Genomic DNA, 15,396 nt, shown 5'->3' with positions numbered 1-15,396 from the left:
GGCGGGGGGCGCCGGGCGGGGGCTGGGCAGGCGTTCGGAGAGCTTGAGACTGGACCGAGTGGGGGTAGGGGCCGCGGAAGGGCGGGGACAGCCACAGTGGCAGGGCCGGGCAGTGGCCGCCTGGGGTTCCAGCCCAGGCAGGCTAGGCCGTGTCGAGGACCCCGGCACACGCGCCCCTGTAACAGATGGGGGGCGAAAGGGCCCGGGGAGGGAAGTTCCAGGCTGGCTCTTGAACCAGGACTGGGAAGGGGAGCCCTGGCAGTAGGGCTTGGCCTTGGGCACAGGAAGCAATGAGGGCCAGTCCCAGGCCAGGCTGCCCTTTTGTACCTATGACTGCATTTCAGCAGGGGAGGACCCCACCTCCTGCCTGTCTGCAGATCCTCCAGCCCTTGCAGTGCCCAGCTTCCTTATCCTACCCTTCCATCTCCATCTGCTGCCTTGGCCCCAGTGACGGCCTCTTTGTCCCCAGAACGGCACTATGGGCTTCTCTTCGGAGCTGTGCAGCCCCCAGGGCCACGGGGCAGTGCAACAGATGCAGGAGGCCGAGCTTCGTCTACTGGAGGGCATGAGGAAGTGGATGGCCCAGCGAGTCAAGAGTGACAGGGAATACGCAGGACTGCTTCACCACATGTCCCTGCAGGACAGTGGGGGCCAGAGCCGGGGCCCTGACAGCCCCATCAGCCAGGTGGGCTTCTATGGGACTCCTGTGACTGCTGGGTACACCTGCCTGCCCCCTTCCTCTTCCAGATTCCTTTAGGGAAGGGTTGGAGATTTGACAGCCCCAGGCTTGGGAGTCATTGTCCCCTACTCCCTGCCTCCCCGTCCTGTGCTGTAGTCCTGGGCCGAGATCACCAGCCAGACAGAGGGTTTGAGCCGGTTGCTGCGGCAGCATGCGGAAGATCTGAACTCAGGGCCCCTGAGCAAGCTGAGCCTGCTGATTCGGGAGCGGCAGCAGCTGCGCAAGGTCTACAGCGAGCAGTGGCAGCAGCTGCAGCAGGAACTGACCAAGGTGGGTGGGCAGCACTGGGGCCTTGTCTGGTCATTTCTGCCTAATTTTGATGCTGGAAGGACTGGTTTTGCATAATAGCCCCTGGATTCACTGGGGAAGTAGAAGTCCCTGACCGCAGGCCTGGCCCCTGGAGGCCTACCACAGCTTCCCCTGCCTGTAGCAGAGCCTCTCTATGCACTGTTTGTGCCTGGGAAAAGAACCGGGAGGGCAAGGGTGAGTGAGGCTAGTCATTGCCTAGGAGGAGCTCAGCATCTGTGCTCTGCTTCCCACCCTGTGCAGACTGGCTCTGGGGTCTGCGAGACGGTGAGGGGAATGAGGGCCAGTCTGTCTGCCTTTGGCTTAGGTAGGCTCCTCCCAGGGCCCCAGAGACTTGGCAGCAGTGTGCCCCCCTGATGGTCAAGGATTCCTGACAGTCAAGGATTCCATCTGTGAAGTCAGCTTGTCTATGTTTGAATCCCACCCAGAGCCTCAGTCTAGATACTGTGTGATTGAAGCTGGCTATTTATCTGGGTGCTTCAGTCCCCCATTCAATGGTCAGCCTCTCTGCACCACACCCCTTCCACCAGCGCAGAGCCTAGCCTTGCCATGGGCCCACAGCAGCCCCTGGTGGCCAACCTGGCTCCGTTCCTCTCTTTCCACAGATATTCTAACTCAAGGGTCTGCCCTGCCGGGTTTTGTAGATAACATTTTACTGCAACACAATCACGGCTGTTTGTTTTCATTGTTTATGGCTACTACAGAGCTACAATGGCAGAGCTGAGTAATCTCAACAGAGACCCCGTGGCCTACAAGCCCAAAATATTTACTGTCTGGTCCTTTAAGAAAAAGACTGATCTAGGGGCCGGCCCGTGGCTCACTCAGGAGAGTGTGGTGCTGATAACACCAAGGCCACGGGTTCGGATCCTATATCGGGATGGCCGGTTTGCTCACTGGGTGAGTGTGGTGCTGACAACACCAAGTCAAGGGTTAAGATCCCCTTACCGGTCATCTTTTTAAAAAAAAAAAAAAGAAAGAAAAAGACTGATCTAGCTGTGCATTTAGCTCAGGTACAGATGGGGAAACTTCAGAGGAGAGTAATGGAGCTTGCCCAATGTATGCCAATGTATCCCAGCACATAAATAGGAGAACTGAGATGAGAACTGTGGTCTCGGGCTGCTATCTGTTGTTCCTGCCACTAGGAACATAATTTGCAGGACCCTGTGCAAAATGAAAATGTGGAGTTCTTTGTTAAAAAAATTATTAAGAATTTCAAGATGGAAACAATAGAGCAAGAAACCAAGCACAGGGCCCTTCTACATATAGAGCCCTGTGCGACTACACAGGCTGCCTGAAGCTGGCTCTGCTTGCCACCAGGATACCACTCTCAAGCCAAGGAGGGACAGTTATAGCCTTCCCAGTCAACCTTTCCGCCTCCCCCAGGGAAACTCAGCACCTCTGACCCTAACCTAAGCAGCCAGAAGTCTCCAGGCCCTTCCTGGAAGATGGGCTTGGATGGGCTGCCTGTGTGGATGGCAAGACGTTTCCAGGGCTTCGTCTCAGACGGGAATCTCCCATGCTTGGGGACCTGCTGCACACTGGCCCTTCCTCTCTCCCAGACCCACAGCCAGGACATTGAGAAGCTGAAGAGCCAGTATCGAGCCCTGGCACGGGACAGTGCCCAGGCCAGGCGCAAGTACCAGGAGGCCAGCAAAGGTTTGTGGCTTCCCTTGCTGGCAGGGAGGGAATCCCAAGCCACTGCTGACCTGTCCACAGGTGCTCAGGGAGTGGGAGCTGCCCAGTCCTCTGTGCTGTCACCTACTCCCCCTCCTTCCCAACCTGGCAGACAAGGACCGTGACAAGGCGAAGGACAAATATGTGCGCAGCCTATGGAAGCTCTATGCCCACCACAACCGCTACGTGCTGGGTGTGCGGGCCGCACAGCTGCACCACCAGCACCACCACCAGCTCCTGCTGCCCAGCCTGCTCCAGTCGCTGCAGGACCTGCACGAGGAGATGGCACACATCCTGTGAGCCCACAGCCCCGCCCTGCCCCATTCCCGCAACAGCCTCAAGCCTTGCCACCAGGCCAGGAAAATTCAGTCCTGTAAAAGTGCTGGCTATGTGATCACCTGAAAAGGGGACCTGCGCTGAGGACAGGGACCGGTTGACTTATATCCACGTTACATTATTCCAGGGCCCCTTATCCCAGGGTTTTATTACATTCATTGAGCACCATTCTAGGCTCTGGGATACAGCAGACAAAACATCTGTCCTCAGGGATCTTTCGTGATAGTGGAGAGAGGAAAGAAAATCAGTGAGTAAAATAGACAGCATAGGGGACCGGCCCGTGGCTCACTCGGGAGAGTGCGGTGCTGATAACACCAAGGCCACGGGTTCGGATCCCACATAGGGATGGCCGGTTCGCTCACTGGCTGAGCGTGGTGCTGACAACACCAAGTCAAGGGTTAAGATCCCCTTACTGGTCATCTTTTAAAAAAAAAAAAAAATAGCATATTAGAAGCGATAAGAGCCATGGAGAAAAATAAAGCAAGAGAAGGGGACTGGGACTGCTGAGAGGAGCAGAGATTACAGTTTATTTACTAGAGTGGTCTGGGAAAGCCTCTTTGAGAAGGTGACGTCCAAAGAGAGACCTGAGAGAGGTACGGGAGTGAACCATGGGGCTGTCTGGAGAAAGATCATTCCAGAAAGAGAGACAGCGGGTGCACGGGCCCTGAGGTGAGAGTGTCACCTCACAAGCAAGCAAGGAGCCAGTGGAGCTTCTGCAGAGAGAGGGAAGGAGAGAGTCAGACATGAGGCTGGAGAAGGCAGGAGTTGGGGGGCTGCTGGGTGACGGGGTCCAACAGGCCCTTGTGGGGACTTTGGCTCTGGGTGAATGAGAAGAGTGACGTGATCTGACTTCTGTTTTAATGAGGTCACCCTGTTATGCTGAGAATAGACTTCAGGGGGCAGGGATAGAGGCAGGGAGGCCAGTTAGGAATCTTGCAGTAATCCAGACCAACGATCTTGGCACTCGGACCAGGGTGGTGGCAGTGGAGGTGAGAAGTGGTCAGGTCCTGAATATGCTTTGAAGGTAGAGCTGGTGGGATCTCCTTATGGACTGGACATGGAGTGTGAGATAGAGGATTGAAGGATGACTCCAAGGATTTGGCCTGGAGCACATGTAAGAGGGAGACACCAATAACTTACGTAGAGAAGGCTGTGGAAGGAAGAGGTTGTGGAGACAAGAATAGGAGTTCAGTTTCCTTTCTTTTTTTTCCTTTTCTTTGGCAGCTGGCTGGTAAGGGGATCCAAACCCTTGACCTTGGTGTTATCAGCACCACACTCTATCTAACCAAGTGAGCTAACTGGCCAGCCCACTTTTCCTCAGCTAGTAGAGTTGGGGTGCCTAAGAGATATTCAGTGGGAAATTTGAGTATGTGGATGAATACACGAGACTGGAGCTGCTGGGAGTGGGAGATGCAGACACGGAGCCAGCAGCCCATTGATGGCTTATACATTTAGACATTTGAGTCCCAGTTGTTAGGCTGACTGCCCAGGGCAGGGGTGACTGTAGCACTTCCTGTGTACCAGAAACACTCTGCACACGGGAGCTCATTGGATCTTTATTATGACTCCCAGCTTCCCCACTATACATATCAGGAAATAAAAGATCAGGAGGGGGTTAAATAATTTGCCTAAGGTAACAGGCCTAGCACATGAGGTGATGTGGGGGATCAACCCCAGCACTGACTCCAAACCCAGTGTCCTCGGCCCAAGCTGCCCAGCCTTGCCCAGCCTGAGGCCCCCCACTGACTGTGGGTCCCATCTGGGGAACAGGAAGGAGATTCTGCAGGAATACCTGGAGATCAGCAGTCTGGTGCAGGATGAGGTGGTGGCCATTCATCGGGAGATGGCTGCAGCTGCTGCCCGCATCCAGCCCAAGGCTGAGTACCAAGGCTTCCTGCGACAGTATGGGTAAGTCTATCTTTGCTTCTGCTGGGCACCAGGACTACTGGCCTAGGCACTGATGGGGCACTGTCCCCCCCATAGGTCCGCCCCTGATGTCCCCCCCTGTGTCACCTTTGATGAATCACTGCTTGAGGAGGGTGAACTACTGGAACCTGGGGAGCTGCAGCTGAACGAGTTGACTGTGGAGAGCGTGCAGCACATGTGCGTGGTGGCTTGGCCCCCTGGCCAAGGCAGGGCTCCAGGCAGACCATGGGGGCTTATGTGGGCAGGGCTCAGGAGCAGTGATCAGGCAGCCAGGCTTGCTTGGCCCTACAGGGATGCCTCTGGGGGCACAGCTCTAACACTGACTTTCTCTCGGGTACAGGCTGACCATGGTGAGGGATGAACTGGCTGTAGCCACTGAGACGGTGTTCAGCCGGCAGGAGGCAGTCACTCAGCTGCAGCGCGAGCTCCAGAATGAGGAGCAGAATACCCACCCCCGGGGGCGGTGAGTGGGCCCTACCTGCAGCAGCCTCCTGGCCTACCCTGCCCTTGACCTGCCTTCCCTCCCTGGTGCCAGTCACAGACCGAGCCCCTCTCTCTCACCCACCTCTCCCCACCTGCCTGCAGGGTGCAGCTGCTGGGCAAGAAGCAGGTGCTGCAAGAGGCGCTGCAGGGGCTAAAGCTAGCACTGTGCAGCCAGGCCAAGCTGCAGGCCCAGCAGGAGCTGCTACAGACCAAGCTGGAGCAGCTGGGCCCTGGCGAGCCCCCGCCCGTGCTGCTTCTGCAGGATGACCGCCACTCCACGTCATCCTCGGTGAGCCGCCCCACCCACTGCTGCTGCCTGCCAGCCAGGCCTGCCCATCAGGGCATGTTCCTCATTTTTGCCCTCCCCCTCCCCAAGCCTGGCCACCCGCTGACGTCTGTCCCTGGCCTCAGGAGCCGGAGCGAGAGGGGGGAAGGACGCCCACGCTGGAGATCCTTAAGAGCCACATCTCTGGAATTTTCCGCCCCAAGTTCTCGGTGAGTGGCACCCAGCTTGGGCCCACGCCTCTGCCCATCCCTAAGAAGTGGGCCAGGCCAGGGGTCTCAGAGATGCTCTCCCAAAGAGGCCCCCCATCATGGGGTTTGGATTTAGTCACTGGGGATGCCCTAGAGAGGAGGCTCTGCCCAGGATGTCCCTCTCTTCCTTGGGATTCTAGGCTGCAGATGTTCCCAGACCCTGCCACCCCTGAGCCCTCTTCCTCTCCACTACCCCTGTGTGCTGCAGGGACCAGCAGCCTTGGTTACCCCATGGCTTTCCCTGCTCTGAGAGTGGCTGGGGGCCTGAAGCCTGGAGGAAAAGGCACCACTTGGTTTGGGGTCAGCCAGCCTGGGCTTCCCATCTCAGCTCTGCCTGTCCCGGGGCCTGCAATGGCTCTCCATGCCACTCAAGTGGTTGTGAGGACTGAGCATATGGGGGTGGTGGGAGACCCCTGGCTGGCCCACTGGCCTTCACCAGTGAGCTGGCTGAATGACCCGTCCTCACCCCTCTCCTGCCCCTGCCCCTTCCTAGCTACCCCCACCACTGCAGCTTGTTCCTGAGATACAAAAGCCCCTACATGAGCAGCTGTGGTACCATGGGGCCATCCCACGGGCAGAGGTGGCTGAGCTGCTGATGCATTCCGGGGACTTCTTGGTGCGGGAGAGCCAGGGCAAGCAGGAGTACGTGCTGTCAGTGCTGTGGGACGGCCTGCCGCGGCACTTCATCATCCAGTCCATGGATGTGAGTGGGGCTGGGCCCCGAGCTTCCCAGGCCTTACTCCGCCCCTTCCTGCCCCTCCCCAAGTGGAATGATGTGCTGCTATGTCTGAGACGCCTCTCTAGCAGGGCTGCAAGGAGCTACAGAGACCACCCAGTCCCTGCAATGAGATAGAGGCTTCAGTGTGTGTCCTCTTCTAAGAACAGGGGCAGCAGAGTTGTGCACCATCAGACGGTGCCTTTTTTGTAGGTCTCTCTGCCCCTCATCCTGGAAAGACCCCTTCTCCCCTGCTGCTCTTCTCCTCTCCCAGGGCTCGGGCCCCCTCAGCAGTGGAGGCTGTTGACCCCTGGTCCCCTTGCCCCACAGAACCTGTACCGATTGGAAGGGGATGGCTTTCCAAGCATCCCCTTGCTCATCGACCACCTGCTGTGCTCCCAGCAGCCCCTCACCAAGAAGAGCGGTATTGTCCTGCACAGGGCGGTGCCCAAGGTGAGCCTGCCCAGCCCAGCCCCGCCGCCTGGGGCAGGGTTTGAGGAGTGTGGGTCAAGCCCATTTAGGATCAGAGCAAGAAGGGCCTTCCAGGTCCCCATTCTACATCTAGGATGTGAAATGACCAGCCTCCCTCTAGGTTTGGAATGTCAAAGCCCCTCCCACTCCAGGGGCCGTACTTGCTGGGCTGGTGCTCACCCAGTCGGGGCAGCCACCTGGTCCCCAAAGTCATCTGAGTGTGATCCTGATACAGTCTAACCCCATTTGACAGACCAACACACTGAAGCGCCAAGAAACAAAAGTCACAGTGGGAGAGAAGTTCAGCCCTTCACAGGGCCTACCACCCCTTCTCTGCACTGACTTCTGACCCCCAACTCCTCCTCTTTCCCAGGACAAGTGGGCATTAAACCATGAGGACCTGGTGTTGGGAGAGCAGATTGGACGGGTGAGTGGGCCTCCTCCGAGCTGTGGCTCTGCCCACCTCCTCTCACCTGCTCTTTCCCTCCTCTCCTGACTCCCGCCCACACCCCAAGTGACACTCAGGCCCACCCTCCAGAGACCTGTTCAGCCTCCCTGCCTCAGTCTGATTTCCAGCTTATACCCCTGAGCCCCTGCCCAGCCACCAGCATGCACTGTCCTCCAGGAAACGGGAGAGTTCCTACAGCAAAAACTCCCTAGAAGATGACTCTGCTGCTGGCACCCCCACCTCAGCTCCCACTACTCCCACCCCTGCCCCATCAGGGGACTCTTCTGTGTGGGCAGGGAGACACTCTGTTAATGTGAGCTACGAAATACCTGCTTAGGAAAGAAGTCACTTTCCTAAAAATCAGAATGCTTTTCAAACCAAAGGGAAAGTGATTTTTGGATTTTGCAAGTCACTTCTCTCAGTGAACGTGGCACGTTGGAGGTAACTTTCCTTGCCTACACCATGGGTACTCTCTTGGTTCCCCAAATAGGGGGCAAACTCCTGGAGGGCCAGGGTGAGCAAGTCTGAGCCTGGGAGCTGAGTGAAGAGTGGGGGCACAAGGTGGGCTGTCCCCTGTGTGGAGAAGAGGTGGCGGTATGGGGAAGCCTTTGGTAGTAAGAGCCCAAGACCGTTTCAGGGGAACTTTGGTGAAGTGTTCAGTGGACGCCTGCGAGCTGACAACACCCTGGTGGCAGTGAAATCTTGTCGAGAGACGCTCCCACCTGACCTCAAGGCCAAGTTTCTACAGGAAGCAAGGTGCGTGATAAAATCATGATCGCCATTGGTTCCACATACAAAGCGGTTCCTCTGTGCATGGCACAGTGTAAAGTGCTTGACTTTTGGGGTGCTGTTTAATCCTCGAGACACCCCCCATGAGTAGCACCACCCCCTCCCCCCCATAGTGCTGAGGAGTAGAGGCTGCCAGGGACCTACCCAAGGTCACTCATATGGGGCTGCTGGCCTCCAAGACCAAGTTCTCTCTTGTGGCCCTTCTCCCATCCTCACTGGGGTTCCCTGGAGGGAGGTGGGAAGCAGGCCCAGGCCATGTGGAGCCTAAACAGCAGCACCCTCCAGGATCCTGAAGCAGTACAGCCACCCCAACATCGTGCGTCTCATTGGCGTCTGCACCCAGAAACAGCCCATCTACATCGTCATGGAGCTTGTGCAGGGTGAGCAGAGGGTGCTGATCTCCAGGGGTCGGGAACTCAGCCTGGCCAGGAGGCTCCCCATCACCCCGCCCCTGCAGGAGGCTCAATGGGGCTCCCCCCACCTCCAGGGGGCGACTTCTTGACCTTCCTTCGGACAGAGGGAGCACGCCTGCGCGTTAAGACTCTGCTGCAGATGGTAGGGGATGCAGCTGCTGGCATGGAGTACTTAGAGAGCAAGTGTTGCATCCACCGGTGAGCGGGGGCACAGGCCCTGACAACCCCTGGGCAAAGTTGGGAGGTGCTGTCACCCCTAGGCCCCCTGACCATCAGGCTCCTCATAGACCAGGAGTGCCCGGGACAAGGAGCAGCTTTTGTTCATGGCTTTGTCTAGAGTGCTTGGCCCAGGTTGGGCAGGGGGCATTGGCCACATGAGCCCCCTGCCCTGCTTCACCCAGGGACCTGGCTGCTCGGAACTGTCTGGTGACTGAGAAGAATGTCTTGAAGATCAGCGACTTTGGGATGTCCCGAGAGGAGGCTGATGGGATCTACGCAGCCTCAGGGGGCCTCAGACAAGTCCCTGTGAAGTGGACTGCACCTGAGGCCCTTAACTACGGTACCTGGTCCTTGTCCACCCTGGGCTGCAGGGCCAGGGGCTGGGTGTGGCTCCTGCCCCCTGCTTCACTCTGCCCCAGGAACATGGACAGCCCACTCACTGCCTCACCTCCTCTGCAGGCCGCTACTCCTCTGAGAGCGATGTGTGGAGCTTTGGCATCTTGCTCTGGGAGACCTTCAGCCTGGGGGCCTCCCCCTATCCCAACCTCAGCAATCAGCAAACTCGGGAGTTCGTGGAAAAGGGTAAGGCCATCCTGCGGTGTGATAGCAGCCTCAGGGCTAAGCCTCTTCCCAGTGCTCCAGCTGGACTCTTCTTCCCCCCATAACCTCCCAACCTTCCCTCTGGGGCAGCGTAGAACTAATCTTGTACCTACCACTGAGTGAGCTCCTGTTATGTGCTAGGCCATGCATTTTTTCGTTTTTCCTTCATATCATGTGAGGTAGGGGTTAAAATATCCCTTTTACAGATGGAAAAACTGAGGCTTGCAGAGGCCACACAACTAGCACATGGGGGGATTGGGATTAGAAGTCAGGCCTCCTGTGTCCTTGGGTTCCTTGGTCAAGAAGAGTGGCTCCTCAGGAACAGTGCATCTTGAGCAGCTCTCATTGCTCACCGTGCGCCCCCAGGCTGCCGAGGCCCTCAGACTCTGTCCTCACACCTGGTGTGCTGTACCTGTCCTCACAGGGGGCCGCCTGCCCTGCCCAGAGCTGTGCCCTGACGCTGTGTTCAGGCTCATGGAGCAGTGCTGGGCCTATGAGCCTGGGCAGCGGCCCAGCTTTAGCACCATCTACCAGGAGCTGCAGAGCATCCGAAAGCGGCATCGGTGAGGCTAGGGCTCTCTTCTCAAGCCAGTGGCCTCTGCCGGAAAAAGGGTACCTCCTCAACAGCTCCAGTTAACACCATCAGACAGCTCTTCACAGTCCCGGACCCCAGCCACCAGCATCCGAGCTGCTCTGCATCCCTGCTCCTGCCAGGGCTTCCTCTTGCAGGCAGAAATAATAAAGTGAGTTGTGCCCATGGAATGCTCTTGGCATGTGTGCTCCTCTGGGGGGCAGGTTTTAGAAGGCATGCACGGCCTGTACAGGGGCTGTGGGGAAGGAGGGCAGGCAGGATTCATGGGCTGAGCTGACATGATTTGGTAGCGTTTGGACGCGAGACACAGGAAGAGGAGAAAGATCAGGGTGATATTCAGGCTTTGACCAGACGGCAGTGTCAGTCCCTGAAACAGGATCACAAGGAAAGGAGCATCACTGCAGGGAGAAGGAGAGTTTAGAGATGCTCATTTGAGGGGCCTGTGGAGAGAAAAATGTGGGCAGGTAAGTCTGGAAGCCCAGATAGAGGTAATGACTGGCGATAGAGGTGTAAAAGTCACTGGCTTATAAATGTTGGAGGGAGCTGATACTACGGATGTGTGGATTAGTCACAAAATTCAGGAGGAGACAAGAAGAGAGGCACGGAAAGTTAGAGTTTCACTCCAAGGAGACTGATGTGGCTAAAGAGGAAGAAAATGCTTTCTGAGGAGTTCATCTCTTAAGACAAGTTTACTGAGCGATGGGGTGACAGATTGGGGGACCCTCAACTTCTCCCCTAATTCCCACTGAAATCTGTAAAGTCATCTGAAACATTTCCAGCCACAACAGCGAAGGTCAAGAAGATTGGGACATGGTGCTGATAACACCAAGGTCAAGGGTTCTAATCTCCACACTGGCCACCTGCAAGGAGGAAAAAACAAGGTAGGGGAGTACAACAAACTGAAAAATAGAAACTGGGAAAGATTTATATGTAATAGAAAAGAACAAAGCAATAAACCTTGAAGTAAAATGGCCATCCCTTGAGAAATTTCAGGAAATGGTTGACATCTATTTTCAAAAAGATAAAAGCCCTATAACTTGTTTAAACAAGAGGAAATCAAGTTGGAGTGTGATTAAATGAAATACTAAAAAGTGAAGCCATATCTCCAGTGGAAGTGGTAGAAAACAGAACTGAAGAATTTCTGCTTTTGAGTAGGATGTGGGCTCTCGAGTCCACTCCCTTTACAATTGCTAGGAAAAAAACAGATGAGACAAACACAATCTTATTTTTAAAGAGAATGGAGAGTGGTAGAAGAAATAAGGACTGGATGAGCTAAAATTTCAAGGAGAAAAGGGCCCTTCCAAGGTGAGCTAGTGATAAGCTGCTATTTTCTTTTTTTTTTTTTTTCCTTTTTGTCTTTTTTTCGTGACTGGCAACGGATCGCAACCCTCAGTGTCGCCCCCGTACCGGACCGGGACCGGCCACGGGATCGCAACCCTCGGTGTTGTGCCCGCAACTCGCTCAGCCAGTGAGCGGCCGGTCTGTATGTGGGATCTGAACCCTCGGTGGGAGCGCCACCGCGCTTCCCAAGCGGCGCACTGTAGCAGTGCACCACCAGGCCGGCCCTAAGCTGCTATTTTCTGAGGCATTTGCTGATTTGGGACATTGCTGAGGATCAGACTTGGCCCAAGTCTGATACCCTATGGGGAAAAGAGAAACGAACAGGTTTTGGTGGTTGCAGGGACTGTGCTATAGGTTGGGAACTAGAGTAGCCCAAAATGCAGAGTACATTTTCCCCATGGAACATTTGCTGAGTTCTGAGGCAGTGTAGGGACTGAGAAGAGGCTGGCCTGGAAAGGCAAGTCCCACAGTCTTCATAGTGTTTAGAGAGAGGAGGCCTGGAACAAATAGCTGTTCTCTGCCTGCCCTCAAGATATTTGTCAGAGTTTGAACCTGTGTGAGTTGGGAGGCTAAAGAGCTAACCTTAAAATTTCAGAAGAGCAGAACTTTAAGAGCTGAGAGAGACAGCAACTGGTCAGACTTTCAATCCGAAATCCGAGAGGGCCACTCCTAAGGGACAGGGATAATCCAGAGGACAACTGAGTCTTATCAGAACTATAACTCTGCCCCAACCCCACTCAATACTTGATTCCATCAAGGTGACAAGTTCCTTTAGGAATTCTTTATGGAAAGGGGGGAAATAACATAATGAAGCCCCTACCCCTTTTTTATACCCAATATGTGAAATGCAATTAAAAATCATAAAGTATGCAAAAATAAAAAGGAAGACAAGTGGGGCCGATATACAAGAGAAAAAATAATAGAAGCAGACCCACAGATGATCCAGAAGTTGAAGTTGGCACACAAGAATTTTAAAATAACTACGATGAGGGGGCTGGCCAGTTAGCACACTTGGGAGGGCCTGGTCCCTCTTCCTGGCTTCAGTTGAGTGCAGGGCTTTCCACGTGGTCCCCTTCTGCCCTTAGAATGCCATAAAATTGCTTGATTGTAGTGTTTTGTTTTTTTAAGATGACCGGTAAGGGGATCTTAACCCTTGATTTGGTGTTGTCAGCACCACGCTCAGCCACTGAGTGAACCGGCCATCCCTATATGGGATCTGAACCCGCATCCTTGGTGTTATCAGCACCACACTCTCCCGAGTGAGACATGGGCCGGCCCTACTGCTTGATTGTAGTTTAGACTTGGCTTCTCAGTCACAGAGAGACCTGCCACCATGCTTCCTGTCATCTCATCCCTCCAGTTCAGTGTTGTTCTGTGGAACTAGGGACACAGAAGCTGACACCATGCTGATCTTACTTTTGCTTTCTTTGTAAATAATGAGCTGTCTAGATCCATTTGGGCTTGCTGTCTCCTAACTCACTGAGGCTGTGGAAGTGCAGCAGGCCCACCTAGTGGCTGCAGCAGCAATCCTTGTGGCCCTGTCAGCCACCACGCTGTGCCTAGGGACTGGTGGCCACTTGACAGAGGGGAATCTTTTGGGGAGAAAGGAATGTTCTATCTTTTGACCTGGATGGTGGTTATACTTGTGTATACATTTATCAAAACTCATGAAACTGTACACTTACCACATACTGTAAGTTATACCTCAATTAAAAAAAAAAAAATCCACCAGAGAACAAACAAGAGCTCTTGAAAATTAAGATTATGTCCAAATTGAATTCAATAGAAGGGGTGGAAAATAAGTCTCCCAGAACGAAGGGCAAAACATGAAAGTAGAGGACAATGAACCCATTCTAGGACTAACACCTTGGTAACAGGCATTCCAGTTAATAAACAAACCTAGAAAAATGTTTCAGATTCTGATAAAAGAAATGGGAATTAAATAATGAGATGGCATTTTATATCCAACCAAAAGACTGTTTAAGCCATATTCAACAGTTTGTTATTGACAATGTAAACTGGTACAGTCCTTTTGGAGAGCAATAGAATGCCAAGTACGATTAGTCATGCCAGTTCTTATCTTTTGCCCAGGTGACCTCACTGCTGCAAATCCATTCTAAGATAATGTCTTAGTCCTTTTGGGCAGTTATAACAAAATACCGTAAAGTGGGTGGCTCATAAACAACAGAAATTTGTTGGCTGGGAAGACCAAGATTTGTGTCTGGTGAGGGCCCACTTTCTGATTCATAGAGGGCACCTTCCAGCTGTGTCCTCACATGGTGTAAGGAGCTGACTAGCTCTCTGGGGCCTCTTTTATAAAGGCACTAATCCCCTTCACAAGGGTTCCACCCTCATGATCTAACTGATACCAGAGGAGAAGGTCTGGGAGGCCCAATGGCCTGCCTCAACCTACCCCCTCCTCTAACAGGTTCTTGACTCTGCCACAGGAAAGAATTCAAGAGCAGAGTCACAGTAGACAGTGAGAACAGGTTTAATGTAAAGAATAAGAAATGCAGACTTCACAGGGACAGTGTGGCTTAGCTCCAGCAGCCACAGCAAGTTTAATAGAAAAGGAAGAGACACACACAGCTCACACATAAAGTGTAGACTTGTTCTAGAATGAGCAGCAGTCTGCTAAAGGCAAGTTTAGCACAGAAATTAAGATATACACACCTTGCAGGTGAAGCGTGGGCTGGCTCTGGGCGAATGAGCAACAGCCCCATCATCTCTATGGATTCAACCTTTTGGGGGGGGCAGCTGGCTCCAACAGGGAACCAAACCCTTGACCCTGGTGTTGCAGGTGGGTCTCTAACCATTTGAGCTAACCAGCCAGACCTGGATTCAACTTTTATATAGTTTTGGCTCTCTACACATATTCACACTGCATAGTGGATATTTAACTGAGCGGTGGTTACAGGTTATGTAACCTAGTCTTAGTTGTGGTCTCTTTTAGAGCATGATCATTTGTCAATTCCATACAAGGATAAACTCCTTTTTACTGAGCTTGCTCGGCCACAGAAACTATATAAGTCAGCTTCTGTGATCTCAATCTCTGTGTGTTCCTACCGAAAATAGGTGCTACAGGCCACCTTAGCTCAGGACTCAGAGATGTGGCTTGAGTCCTGTGGGAGTGGTTTGAGACCCAGGAGTGGCCTGAAACCCGATCCCGGGGGTACTGAGCACCTCCTATCTCATAATCGCCTCCCAAAGGCCGCACCTCCTAATACCTCACCTTGGTGGTTAGGATTTAAACATATGAGTGGCGGGGGGCGGGGGGACAAAAACATTCAGACCATATCAAGTAATAAATTTAAAAAGAAAAATGTGAACCTCATGGAGATGTTCTTTGCAGTATGTCTCATTATGCTGCAAGATTATAAGCAACCTAGATGGCCAGTAAAGGAACAACTAAGTATGCTATGTCATATTCAGTAGGTGGCAGGACACATAAAGCAAGCACGGAAAGGGATCTTGATTACTGCACGGTGCCAACAGCAAGCAGCACCCCTTTGCCTGAGAAGCGTAAATAAATAAAATCAAGACTACCTAGAGCAGAGCGCGGGCCGCGGAAGAGGCACTCCACGGTCCGGCTGGTGAAATGCAGAGGGAGTGCTTCTACCAGCGTCTGATCGATTGCTCACTCTAGCTAGTAAGATTCAGAAATTATACAGTCGCGCGCCGCTCCTCGAGGTTCCGCAGCGCGCCGAGGCCTGGCCGGGCCGCGGCTGCGCACTGCGGACCCGCCGCCGGAGCTCGGGGTCCACGGAGGGGACGGAGAGGACGGCGCAGGCAGCGGGGCCCACCGGCCTG

The 15,396-nt window shown here is 54.0% G+C and overlaps 1 protein-coding gene across 1 annotated transcript; it reads left to right on the top strand.

The window, feature by feature from the left end:
• Nucleotides 1-469: 469 nt before the first annotated feature.
• Nucleotides 470-10,415, top strand: FES (FES proto-oncogene, tyrosine kinase). Its single transcript, XM_008565007.1, has 18 exons — nt 470-685; nt 836-1,009; nt 2,605-2,701; nt 2,832-3,015; nt 4,826-4,963; nt 5,039-5,158; nt 5,322-5,444; nt 5,567-5,753; nt 5,876-5,959; nt 6,492-6,701; nt 7,044-7,166; nt 7,558-7,611; nt 8,270-8,388; nt 8,707-8,801; nt 8,909-9,032; nt 9,236-9,393; nt 9,513-9,635; nt 10,078-10,415. The coding sequence occupies exons 1-18, from the start codon at nt 479-481 to the stop codon at nt 10,218-10,220; spliced, it is 2,463 nt and encodes an 820-aa protein (XP_008563229.1). The 5' UTR covers nt 470-478; the 3' UTR covers nt 10,221-10,415.
• Nucleotides 10,416-15,396: the final 4,981 nt, after the last annotated feature.

This window comes from Galeopterus variegatus, unplaced genomic scaffold, assembly GCF_000696425.1.
Source record: "Galeopterus variegatus unplaced genomic scaffold, G_variegatus-3.0.2 Scaffold14, whole genome shotgun sequence".
NCBI lineage: Eukaryota > Metazoa > Chordata > Mammalia > Dermoptera > Cynocephalidae > Galeopterus > Galeopterus variegatus.
The sequence above is the reverse complement of the archived record's forward strand: the minus strand, read 5'-3'. Positions and strand labels throughout refer to the sequence as shown.

What these genes read in the sequence shown, in the direction of transcription:
- FES (XM_008565007.1), top strand. Translation starts at nt 479, where the DNA reads ATGGGCTTCTCTTCGGAGCTGTGCAGCCCCCAGGGCCACGGGGCAGTG. An exon ending in TCATCATCCAGTCCATGGAT is followed by an intron (nt 6,702 to 7,043) that starts GTGAGTGGGGCT and finishes CTTGCCCCACAG; the next exon opens with AACCTGTACCGATTGGAAGG. An exon ending in ACCTGAGGCCCTTAACTACG is followed by an intron (nt 9,394 to 9,512) that starts GTACCTGGTCCT and finishes CCTCCTCTGCAG; the next exon opens with GCCGCTACTCCTCTGAGAGC.